The 12,785-nt window shown below is 37.1% G+C and overlaps 1 protein-coding gene across 2 annotated transcripts in view; it reads left to right on the top strand.

Moving 5' to 3' along the window:
• The window catches only part of LOC132294992 (uncharacterized), a 73,827-nt gene that overhangs the window by 48,746 nt on the left and 12,296 nt on the right, over positions 1-12,785 (top strand). Inside the window, exons 15-20 of one of the 2 annotated variants that reach the window (XM_059793055.1) lie at positions 4,855-4,950; positions 5,185-5,414; positions 7,764-11,287; positions 11,389-11,465; positions 11,688-11,768; positions 12,637-12,708. In XM_059793055.1, the coding sequence (XP_059649038.1) occupies positions 4,855-4,950; positions 5,185-5,414; positions 7,764-11,287; positions 11,389-11,465; positions 11,688-11,768; positions 12,637-12,708 (4,080 nt within the window). Of the gene's footprint in view, positions 1-4,854; positions 4,951-5,184; positions 5,415-7,763; positions 11,288-11,385; positions 11,466-11,687; positions 11,769-12,636; positions 12,709-12,785 lie in introns of both variants that reach the window. The other variant, XM_059793054.1, reaches the window with a different exon arrangement.

Below are 12,785 nucleotides of genomic sequence, written 5' to 3'. Positions count from 1 at the left end.
TGGTCAATTCGGGCTTGGATGTGATTAGGGTTTTTGATGCCGAATTTTTTTGGTGTTGTCGATGTTGACCACTGCGGACGCGCAACCGATGAGCTCAACTAGGTGGATGGTGACGACGGTGATGGGTGATGGCCGTCGAGGCTGTAATCCGATCGTGCTAATGGTGGCGCGCGGAGGAGGGACGCGAGGGAAGAATGGTGTTTGTCTAAAGATTTTTTTATTTTATTTTTTATTTTTTTTTTTTTGCGTAGTATATGTATATTTGTCTATGTATGTATATAGAAGGTTGTTTTTTCTTTTCAATTTGGCTCCAAAATTTTATAAATATTAATATATAATTGATGGTTAAAATTGTAAAATCACCCAGTTCTGTTAGTGAAGTAAATGGCCATCACAGAGAGGGGAGGTAGGTGGAATATTGAAACGTAGAGGGGGTGTGACTGGGATATGGTCAAAGGTCAGGAGGTGTAGGTGGAATTAACCCATTAATTAATCATGCTCATTTGTATTATCATCCAATCATCAATCCAAAACCGCAAACCATAAAGTGAATCAGAGACAACAATTTATGTGAAAAAACCCAAATGGGAAATACCACAAGTCAGAGTCAGACACAAATAATCCACTATAATGGAAAAGAGTACAACCCTATGTCCGTACTTGTACCTCTAAGAACGCCTATGTTGAACTCTCTGTCATCTAGACTCGTGTTTTGCTGCTGTCAATAAACGAATCCGCTTCTCATGCAACCCGCTCTTCTTTTAGTGATTTCTTGTCGTTCCAAACCAACTCATTGTTCTTTTTGTGAATAGATGTTTTGGTTGATCAATCTTTAAATCTTTTAGGACTCAATCACACAATATAATAGGGTATTTTAATGAAAAGCCTAACTTGCGGTTGAAAATATAGCTCTCAAGATTGTTGTTATAATGAAAAGCCTCTCGTCTTTGTTTTTTTGCCTTGTTAATAAAATTTTGCTTAGGAAAAAATAAAATAAAATGAAGCTGTCAAGGTTATGCCTCTTAATTTTTCTCACGTATGTTTTGATTTCTTATCTCTTATGTCTAGAGAACCATAGGACACCTTTCTATAGTGTGCGGTTAATTAGAAAGTTTTTGTTGAGTGGATCACTCAATTGGTGGGTGTGGAGAACTGGCAATTGCCCCAGTTGCAGAAAGACAAGTCTCATACATTGGCTTGCACTACTATTCCAAATCGAAAGAAAAAGAAACTCGATCTCAGTGCCCAACACAATAGCACAAGCTTACCAATACGAGGAATAATAGAAAATAAGCCATTGAGAAGGCAAGGGAGCAATGAAATAATAAGAGAGACTTCCAAAACGAAATTTTGCTTTAGTTTGTGTCATAAAGATTTTCACGCAACTCATCGATCTCGCCCATCGCCTATCTGCGAGCCCACACAACGGCAATTAAACACAAAGGATATAGATGTTGGGATGAGCTGTCGGCTTATTAGTATAGTAGGTTCTTATCCCAGTCTGACTTCGCACGATTGTGGGGAGCCTACTAAATTAGTGTAAGAAAGTACCACAGATTTCCGTAATCACGATGCCAATACTAAGAAAGATAAACAAAAAGTCCCAGTTAAGTAAATACAACCAATCTCTCATTAATCTTTGGTTGTAATGGCTGGCTCTTCAATCCCTCAAGCTCTTGTACTGCCCAGACCCGGATCTCCGTGACGGGATTGGAGTTGATCAACATAAATAGACAGATCCCCTCTTCAGACTCAGAAGCAAAAGGCAAGTCAGCTAGGTCTTGCTTCACCCCAATTGAATGCTCCCATTGGTACCAATACTCCTGCTTGCTTAATTGGAGTCATTCAAAGGTTAAGGTTTTCTATCTGCTTTCATGAATGGCCTTGGAACTTGCTTCACTGGCTCCTCCAGTCCAGAAGCAAGTGGTTGCCCTTCTCTGGTTATATATACCTCGTAAACTCGGTAAAGCGGCTTTGCTCCTTGCATTACCTATGAAGTTTCTGGAATTTCTCAGAGCTCTTCTGGTGGAAAAACGTAAACTGGAACTCACTCTAAGCTGATTCAGTTCTCCCCTACCATGACAGTGATGAAAGGTACACGATCTGTACAAGAGACAGTTGCTTCTTAATCGTGCAAATCGTTCAAAGGGGCAACCACACAGTACTTGATAGGATCCGTCTCAATAACCTTTCCGCACTACACTGGTCATTGTCGTTGACTCTCTTTCAAAGAGTAGACTTTTCCCTGATAAGAGGGGCTCCCATGACAAGGCGAAGAAATTCCCAATAAATGAGAGGCGAGTTCTATCCCTGACTAAAATTAAGAGGTTCTCGATTCTTGGAAGGGCCTGGAACCACATATTTTACCCCGGAACATCCACCAATCAATTCAAGGCAAGTTTTTTTTATCCAAGCAACTTCAGCAGTGACGATTGTTGTTCATTCAATTGAGGTATCAGTCGTAGCATTCTGGAGTGAGTCGATCAATCCAAGGTCAAGGTTATATCGGTGATGACTTTTCTGACCTTAGTCAGAGGTTACGTGTCAAATTGACTCAAAATTGGGCACATAATATACTGTGATGTTGTGGCCCGAATTTGGTGATGGGTCGTGTTGCGACCCGCTTATAACCCGACGGCTTGTTAGATGAGCTTTGTGTGGGCCCAAGCCTCTTTTTTGCTCATGGATCGTGGACCCTAATTAGTCCCTTGTAACCCGATATATAAGGGCACTTAGGGTTTGAAGTGGTTGAAGAGAGAGACTCTAAAATTCATACAGAAACAGAGTGGGGGGCTGAAAACTTGTAATCTCCGATTTTACACATAGTGAAAACTTTCTCCAGATCCCAACCGTGGATGTAGGCTGTTGCCGAACCACGTAGAAATCTTTGTGTTCTTTGTGTGGCGTGTTTACTTTTCCGTCGTGATTGTTGGTTCAACTTGGGTTCATTGCGTTTGTCATAACATATACCATTGAAAACTTATGGAGTCTAGTTTATGGAAATATAGAGCTCATTATACCAAATGTTTTATATTTTTGGAATTTCTAAAGACACAAAGGTCAATTTTTACAACTTGAAATCATTATTTAACCTCAACTACTTATTTGGTTCTTAATTCAAACTCTAAACTCTCTAACCAAAATTAAGGTTTCCAAATTAATTCCCAAATTAAACGATACTCAATGTTTAACTTCTGTTTTAAAGCATAAAACGGAAGCGAAGAGATAAATAAAACAAGTAGAACACAGAGATATTACATGGTTCAGCCATTAGGGCCTACATCCACGGCACAAAGAGCCCAAAGGGCTACATCACTTTTATATAACTCTCTTAATTCATATACAATACAATGGTGAGGCTTCTTTATATGGGAGAAGAAATTATGAGAATGGAAAGAACTAAAAAATAGGAAACAAGGAGGATTTTTCTCCATTGATTCCTTTAGTAACACCAAATCTTCAATAATAGGAAACAATATCAATTACTGAAAGATTTCTCCACTGATTTCTCCATTAAATCTTCAATGCTCCCCCTCAAGTTGGAGCATGAATGCCCAACTTGCCATTGAGATGACGAGTAACAACAAGTGTTAATGATGAAGAGAGAGGAGAGAAGACGAAGAACAATGCTACCGAACACACCGATAGCCTAAACAAGTCAACAAAAAACTGCTGGAGACACGGGAAAGACGAGGACAATGCTACCGAACACACCGACAGCCCAAACAAGTCGATAATAACTGCTGGAGACACGACAAAGACGAAGACAATGCTACCGAATACACTGGCAGCCCAAACAAGTCAATAAAAAACTGTCGGAGACATGGCAAAAGCTAAGAACATTATTGCCGAACAAACCAGTAGCCCAAACAAGTCACAAATAGCACCGAGAAACCCTTAGCAGTATGTCAATGGTAAGGGAATACTCCAAAATAGGGGTCCGAACCTAGGAAGAGAAATTAGGCTCTTATACCATGTTGTAAAGCATAAAACGGAAGTGAAGAGATAAATAAAACAAGTAGAACACATGGATATTACATGGTTCAGCCACTAAAGCCTACATCCACGGCACAAAGAGCTCAAAGGGCTACATCACTTTTATAATACTCTCTCAATTCATATACAATACAATGATGAGGCTCCTTTATATAGGAGAAGAAATTATGAGAATGGAAAGAATTAGGAAATAGGAAATAAGGAGGATTTTTCTCTACCGATTCCTCTAGTAACACCAAATCTTCAATAATAGGAAACAACATCAGTTATTGAAAGATATCTCCAGTGATTCCTCCATTAAATCTTCAATAACTTCATATTAAGCTTAAACTATTTCCAAATTAATTTAACTTTTCCAATTGATTATAAATCTAATTTAATTTATTATTCAAGGTCAATTAGGAAATTTCTAGACCAAATTAGTTATTAGTTAATCACTTCAAATGCTACACCTACCTTATCTAAACTATGTTATTGATGGACCTTGAAGCACGACGTCGATGTGATTTTTCAGTTCAGTTTTCAATCTAAAATTATTGCTTAAATGTCAACCTGAACTTTCTACTAAAGTGACAGTACACTATGACCATGATACAACTTGTGCTTACAGAATGTGCCAACACATGACATTCTAACAGAAACAAGGAAAGCAGTCTGGCACTAGATGCAGCACAATCTTGGACCGGGACCTTGAAAACGCTTTTTTATTTATTTATATTATATATATATATATATATATATATATATATATATATATATATATATATTTTATTGTTTGAACTGTGCAATGGCTGCTGAAATATTTCCTTTCTTCTTATATCTGGATATAATAAATATCCTATTCTTGTCCTACATTAGGGTGTTCGGCATTCCTTAACCCGTGCTCGTGCTGCCCTTAAATATATCGTGTTGGCTTTATCTGGGAATATGGATGATGTAATGGCAAAATATAAGGTATGCCATCATGCATACTTTTTTTGTTCTTATCTTTTGTTTATGGTGCATAGCGTCAAATTTTTGGGAAAAGAAATCTGTCAAACTGCTTTCTAGGAATGTCAGGTGTCAAACTCAACACTTTGCAACTAAATAACCTTTGTGTTTTGTGGAGATCTTGATAGAATAACTTAGCTTAGCTTGTTTAACTGCCAGATATGGTTGCCCTGAACTTTGTTATTATGTGTGTTTCAGGAAGTTAAACATCGAATTCTCTTTCTTGTGGAGATGTTAGAGCCTTTTATTGATCCGGCCATGAACCCGATAAAGAGTATGATAGCTTTTGGAAATGTTTCTTCAGTGTTTCAGGAAAAGCAGGAACGTACTTGTGAAGTTGCACTCAATGTAATTCGTACAGCAGTGAAAAAGCCTGCTGTTCTTCCATCCTTGGAATCTGAATGGAGGCGTGGATCTGTTGCTCCGAGGTAAAGATAGATTTTTCTTTTTCGTTGAACTTTTTGTCTAGAATATACATGATTTTGAAATTTATTACGGTTTTATTCTGTTTATCTGGCCATAGAAAATTTTATTTTTTAGGAGTCTCTTCGAACCAGCCATGTGGAACTTAAGACTATAAGCACAAATCTAGACATAATGGCCCTCATTACAGGAACAAGGGATATGGAATTAACTGAGGATCCTAATATGCGACAGGAGATGACTAAAAAATGGACCTAGATAAATTCATCTAATAATCAAAAAATGTATGCTGCAATTTATCTTCTAATGGGCCCCATCTTAAAAAAGCCTTCAAAGATAAATTGAGATGTTGAATTTTTCTAGATCAAAGCCTATGACATGACCTGCCTCTCATGTTATTTTATTAAGCATGTGGAGGGTGGTGAAGCATGCTGTTATTTTTTTTATTTTTTTATCTATATTTATATTTTATTTTATTTTATTTTTATGTGTAGGATATGGTTAGAAAGAAAGAGAGAAAATAATGGTGAAAGAGAAAAATAAAGAAAATAGGAGGGGGATGGATTAAAGCATTTTTCAGGCATCTTGTTGATAACTAGAATAAATCTGCTGTCATATGGTTTTCTTGTGGATCTCATGTCAAACAAGCCTCTAAAAATGCATTTATATGCTGAATTTTATTCCTATCAAAGCCTATAATTCGTGAGGTCATTCTTCTTATTGGAAAAAACTCAACTTGGAGTTTTAAGATTGCTCAAGAGTAAAGATAGGGAAGATTCCATTTCTTTATATCCTTAATGGATTTCACTTGAATACCAAATCAGTGTCTTGATCTCATGAGAATTTTGTTGAATGTGTGGTGGGTGATAAAGAATGCTGATATTCTTTTTTTTCTCTCTAATATTTGGTATGATAAGAAAGGACGCAAAGCTAGCTTCTCATTCAGAAAAGAGGATTGGGAGAAAAAAGAAAAGAGAAGAGAAAAGAGGGAGGGTGCCACAAGCAACTTATATGCCTCTCAAATGCTAGAGAAGAGAAGGTGGAAAGAGAGACACAGAGAGAGGGGAAGGAGAAGACACAGCCAAATCTCTATTAGATTTTCATTTAAATTCATCCATTTCCAAAATCTCACGTATTTTTCTCGATCAACCTATTTAGAGGCCTCACAAAACCCTATTAACGCATAAAGACCTCCTAAAGATACAGAATACCTGGTACAGTAACATATAAAGCCATACATTTTATTCACAAACCCACTAAAACTCCTAAAAGTTTACAAAATAAATAATCATTGTTCTCATGGACTTCTTGCATAACTAAGATTGAAAATATGGACCAACATAATATTTTTATAGGTCCTGCATCATTTATGGTGCATCAATGTCCTCTTATTGGAAATATATATATATTTTTTATTGGTTCTGTAATCATTCATGTTAAGAAGATTGTTCCATCATCTTGATAGCTGTTGTACTAACCTGCTTCTCATGAGAATATTGTTTCGCATACGGTGGGTGGTAGTAAAGTATGCTGATTTTCTTGTTATTTCTTTGAACTATATGAATGATAAGAAAGAAAGAGAAGAATTTTCTTGTTATTTCTTTGAACTATATGAATGATAAGAAAGAAAAAGAAGAACTAAGGTATAAAGAGATGGAAACAAGTGGATCTTCCAAGCTTCCCGTTTACTAGAGAAGAATGGGGAGACGAGAGAGAGAGAGAGTGAAGATAGGGAGGGTGCAACATGAGTGGGTATTTATTGTCCTTACAAAACCAAAATAAAGCATGATTTCCTTAAAAAATTAACTCTCCCCAACATGTAATAAATTAACAATCTAAACCAAAAATTCTATTATGAAATTCACAAGAACAATACAAATGAAAAGGTAAAACAATATTCATAAAAAAGGACTCCTAATAGTACTCTAGTAACTAAATAAAAATCTGCTGCCATATTATCTTCCCATGGATCCTTGTCCAACAAGCCCTCAAAGATATATCAATAGAAGTTTATCCGAGTCAAATACTATGTATTAGAGTACATGAGTTAACTTTGTAGTATCATGAATTCACAGACAAAACTGTTAAGTGGAAAGAAGATTATATATGGAATATTAATGCGGTAAATCTTATCATGCTTATTTTATGAATCAATATCCATGGAGATGTGAAGATTTATATGAATTTTATGGAGAAGTAGATTAATTTCTTACTTGATACAATCTTTGTACAAAACGTGTGGTCTGCAGGAAATGTAAGTTGATTTATTTGGGGCTGTGCTGAAATAGTCAAGGTTCCAGTATAGTGTTTTGTTATAATGGATTAGTAATGAATTGATGCGTTTCCTCATGCAGTGTACTTCTCTCAATATTGGAACCTCACATGCAGTTACCTCCTGAAATTGACCTTCGCAAATTCCCCCTGTCCGAGCCTCTAAAGCATGAAACTGTTTTGTCTCTTTCCTCTGTCCCTCGCTATGGAGGAGTCACCTCAAAATTTAATAGCCAAGATGACGTTGATGGAAAGATGGATGTTTCTGATGCCACCGCAAAGATGGATATTTTTGAAGATGTCATTCTCTTTTTCGCCCCACCAGAACTAAGGAGCATGGCCCTTACGATTGTTTCTGGCAGCCCAGACAGAAAGAGCTCTGATTCAAGCCGTTGTAATGTCAGCTCAGAGGAGAAACACATAGTTGAGAAAAATTTGAATAACCAGTTCCAAAATGGCTTAGATACTGGTTATACCGTTGAGTACTCTAACTTGCATGCGGATTATATGCAACTAATGAAATATCGAGATTGTGAGTTGAGGGCTTCTGAATTTCGGCGTTTGGCTTTAGATTTACACTCACACCGTGAGATTACTCCTGAGAGTCATGATGCTGCCATAGATGCTTTGCTCTTGGCTGCCGAGTGCTATGTCAATCCATTCTTTATGATGTCTTTTAGAGACAATTCAGAGGTTGTCAATGAGATGAATGTTGGCGGGACCAAAATTACTGGAAACCATGAGTTTGCTGATCTCAGAAGTGTTTTGGAGAAGAATGATAATGACTTGAAAACAGTTGCTTATCTTGAAAGGAAAAGGGACAATATTGTTCTTCAAATTCTGCTTGAGGCTGCCAAACTAGACAGGAACTATAGAAAAACTGTGTCAGATGTGGGACTTTGTCCCACCTATGCTGAAGAAAGTGAGGAAGTCATAAATTTGTCTAAGCATGATGTTATATCTACGGATGCCATTACCTTGGTTCGACAGAATCAAGCACTGTTGTGCAATTTTCTGATCCAGCGGCTGCAGAGGGAGCAACACTCCATGCATGAAATTCTCATGCAAAGTCTTTTCTTTTTGTTGTGTTCAGCAACTAAGCTATTCTGTGCTCCTGAACATGTGATTGATATTGTATTAGGATCTGCTGAGTACTTAAATGAGCTGCTGACATCTTATTACTATCAGTTCAAAGAAGGGAGTTTGAAGTTGGATCCAGGAAAGGTACATCAGGTACAACGCCGCTGGATGCTTCTTCAAAGGATGGTAATTGCTTCAAGTGGTGGTGATGAAGAGCCTAACTTTTCTCTCAGTATCAACAATGGTTTTAGGTTTGCAAATTTGATTCCTCCATCAGCTTGGTTGCAGAAAATATCTACATTCTCTTCTTGTGCTTCTCCTCTGGTTCGGTTTCTTGGTTGGATGGCAATATCTCGTAATGCCAAGCAGTATCTGAAGGAGCGGCTCTTCCTTGCTTCAGATCTATCACAGCTGTTGTATTTACTATCTATTTTTGCTGATGAGCTTGCTCGAGTAGATAACATTGTTGAGCAGAGAAATGAGAACAATAAGATTGAACTGAAAGGAGTCGAACAAGATACAGGCTCCAATAGAGGTTTTGAATTAGGTCAAGAATATTCTGACCAATGTTTCCATGCCATATACCCTGATATATGTCATTTCTTTCCCAATATGAAAAAGCAGTTTGAAGCTTTCGGGGAAATAATATTGGAGGCTGTTGGATTGCAACTGAGATCTCTATCTGCTAGTGTTGTGCCGGATCTGTTGTGTTGGTTTTCTGATCTATGTTCATGGCCATTTTTTCAAAAAGAGAAGGAACAGCTTTCTTCTCAAAATAATTCTGATTATTTTAAAGGTTTTGTTGCAAAGAATGCCAAAGCAATCATCCTGTATATACTTGAAGCCATTGTAACTGAGCACATGGAAGCAATGGTGCCTGAAATACCTAGAGTGATACAAGTGCTGGTATCTCTTTGTAGGACCTCATACTGTGATGTGTCATTTCTCAACTCTATTCTCGGTCTGTTACAGCCAATTATCTCGTATTCCTTACGTAAGGTGTCTGATGAGGAAAAACTATTGACTGATGATTCCTGTCTCAATTTTGAATCTTTATGCTTTGATGAGCTTTTTACTAATATTAGACAGAACAATGAGAACCAAGGTAGCCCAACAGAAAAAGTACATAACAGGGCACTTACAATTTTCATTTTAGCATCTGTTTTTCCTGATTTATCCTTCCAGTGTAAAAGGGAACTTTTACGGTCCTTGACCTTCTGGGCTGATTTCGCTACTTTTGAACCAACAACTTCTTTCCATGACTACCTTTGCTCATTTCAGACTATTATGGACTGTTGCAAAATTTTGCTAGTTGAGACTTCAAGAATGCTTGGTGTTATTCCTCTTAAGATGCACGATGTGAGCACTGATGAGCCCTGTGATAATAGCTCTGAATCACAGTCATGGTTTCTCAATGATATCTGCTACACCTCTCTTCCAACTGATGTGTATGAGAAGCTGGAAAATGACATTGGCGATGATGTTGTCTCAAATCAAAAGGTTTGTCATTTATCCGTTGAGGAATTAGAAACTTTTTTGGAAGACTTAGAGGGTCTCATTGCCAAACTTAATCCAACTATTGAACTCTGTTGGAGTATTCATCACCAACTGGCAAAGAAGTTGGCTCTAACGTCAGCACATTGTTTTATGTACTCAAGATGCTTATCCTCAATTGCCCAAGAAGTTTCTACATCTGCTACGGCTGAGAATGAGTCTCTCCTTCCGTCTAACCCCGTTGACAACTTCCCAGTTCATTGGAGGATTGGTCTTGAAGGATTTGCTAAAGTGATTATGGTACTACAAGAGAACCATTGCTGGGAAGTTGCGTCTCTGATGCTTGATTGTCTACTTGGAGTCCCTCGATTCTTTTGTCTCGATAATGTGATTGATACCATATGTTCTGCAATGAAGAAATTTTCTTGCAGCGCACCAAAAATTGTTTGGCGCTTGCAAACTGATAAGTGGTTGTCATTCTTATTTGCTAGAGGCATCCATAGCCTTCATGAAAGTGAATTTCCTCTTGTTGATCTGCTCTGTTCAATGATTGGTCATCCTGAACCAGAACAACGGTTTATTGCACTTCAGCACTTGGGGAAACTTGTAGGTCGAGACGTGCATGGTGGAACAGAGTTATTAACTTCTACTTCTCGCAATAAGCTAATGTCACCCGACTTTGTTATTTCTGGTTCTGGGTCAATTTTATCACCTCTGGTTTCAAGTTTATGGGATCGGGTGGCTGTGCTGGCATCATCTGACACATCATTAATTTTAAGGACTCATGCAATGGCACTTCTTATAGACTTTATTCCATTTGCTGAACGGCAGCAGTTACAGTCTCTTCTCGCAGCTGCTGAATTTATTCTTCATGGTTTGAGAAATTTTGTGCACCCGACATGTGAAGGCCCATTAACTCTACTTTCATTAGCACTCATAGCCAGTGTTTGCCTGTACTCTCCAGCTGAAGACATTTCTCTGATATCCCAAAATGTTTGGAGAAATATTGAAACTTTAGCAATGCCAAATGCTGGTATAGTTCTATTTATTTAATGTTATAGAGATTTAGTATGAAATATCTGTTGAGCATGTTGCTCAATATGCTTGTTTTTCCTAACTGTTTGCATGTAGAAGGCAGGGCTGGGGATCTTGTGGAAAAAACATGCAAAGCATTGTGCAAACTGAAAAATGAAGGAGATGAGGCTAAAGAGGTAAGTGGTAGGTTGAATTTGAAATTCTAATATGTTTCTTTACAAAGCAGATAACATCAAAGGCTTAACATATTCAGGCAACAATAGATTAATTGTTTTATCATCTTACCCACCAAAAAAAAAAAAAAAAGTTTTATTTTCTGCTCACTTTTCAGATGAACGGAATAATATTTTTATTTTATGCTAACGTTGTATTCTCTGAACCATACTTTTGCATTTAAGTTCCTGAAAGAAGCGCTCTCTTCAAGTTCTTCGAAAGAACTGGACCCAGATTTTGGAAGCACACGGGAATCAATACTTCAGGTAGAAATCATTACCATGTCATACAGTGCAATTTAGTTGTGGATGTGGATCATTATCATGGTAATTTTGTCTGCGTCAGAAATATTTGTTTAATGACAGTGATAAGATATCCATGTTCCTGATGCAACTAGTTTTTTTCTATACTCTCTCCCTGCCTAAGATGTATCCAATTGTAACTAGGGATGTTGTATATCAGAAACCTCACAACTAGAGTGCGCTGAATATGCCTGGTCCACTCAAATAAGTCTTTCTCATCTATTTGGGGGATGGGGGTTCTGCTGGGACTTATTAAATCAACTTTGCAAGTATATGTTCTTATGGGGGTAAAATTTAAGATTCTTGTTAAATTAAATTTGTAAAAAAAATGTTGTTTTGGTTAATAATTTGTTGTGTGATTCCTTATTGTTTTTGTTATTATTATCCTGCGCGATAGTTTCAGTTGAATATGGCTCAGCTGCGGGACTAACTAAATCAACTTTGCAAATATATGTTCTTAGTATGGACGTAAAATTTAAGGTTCTTATTAAATGAAATTTGTAAAAAAGTTGTTTTAGTTAATAATTTGTTTGTTGATATTATTATTATTATTATTGTTATGAATTGTCACACACACACACACACACACACACAGAGTGAGAGAGAGAGAGAGAGAGAGAGCTAAACTGAAATTCATCAAAACAAAAAGGGGAGAGAGAGTAAAACACAACTGAATTTAATCCTTTTGTTTGTAGCTTTTTTACCTCTTCCATTTGTCTGTTGATTTTTATTTTTATTTGATTTGTCCTTGGAGTCCTCACTATGTCTTGCAAAGAGTAGTTGCCTTTCACGTGCTTTATTTAATTGTTATCTTTTTATTGTTTTGTGATAGATCCTTGCCAATTTAACTTCTGTCAAGTCATACTTCGATTTCTTCTCAAAGAAAATTGACCAAAAAGATATGGTAAGTTGGCATCTTTACTGAAACATTTGGTTACTCTCAACCTTCTAGATCAAGTGATTCAACTTGAATATGCTTTA

The sequence above is a fragment of the Cornus florida genome, unplaced genomic scaffold (genome assembly GCF_030987335.1).
Source record: "Cornus florida cultivar Cherokee Brave unplaced genomic scaffold, ASM3098733v1 CherokeeBrave_3.0.0_Hap2_Chr02, whole genome shotgun sequence".
NCBI lineage: Eukaryota > Viridiplantae > Streptophyta > Magnoliopsida > Cornales > Cornaceae > Cornus > Cornus florida.
The sequence above is the reverse complement of the archived record's forward strand: the minus strand, read 5'-3'. Positions and strand labels throughout refer to the sequence as shown.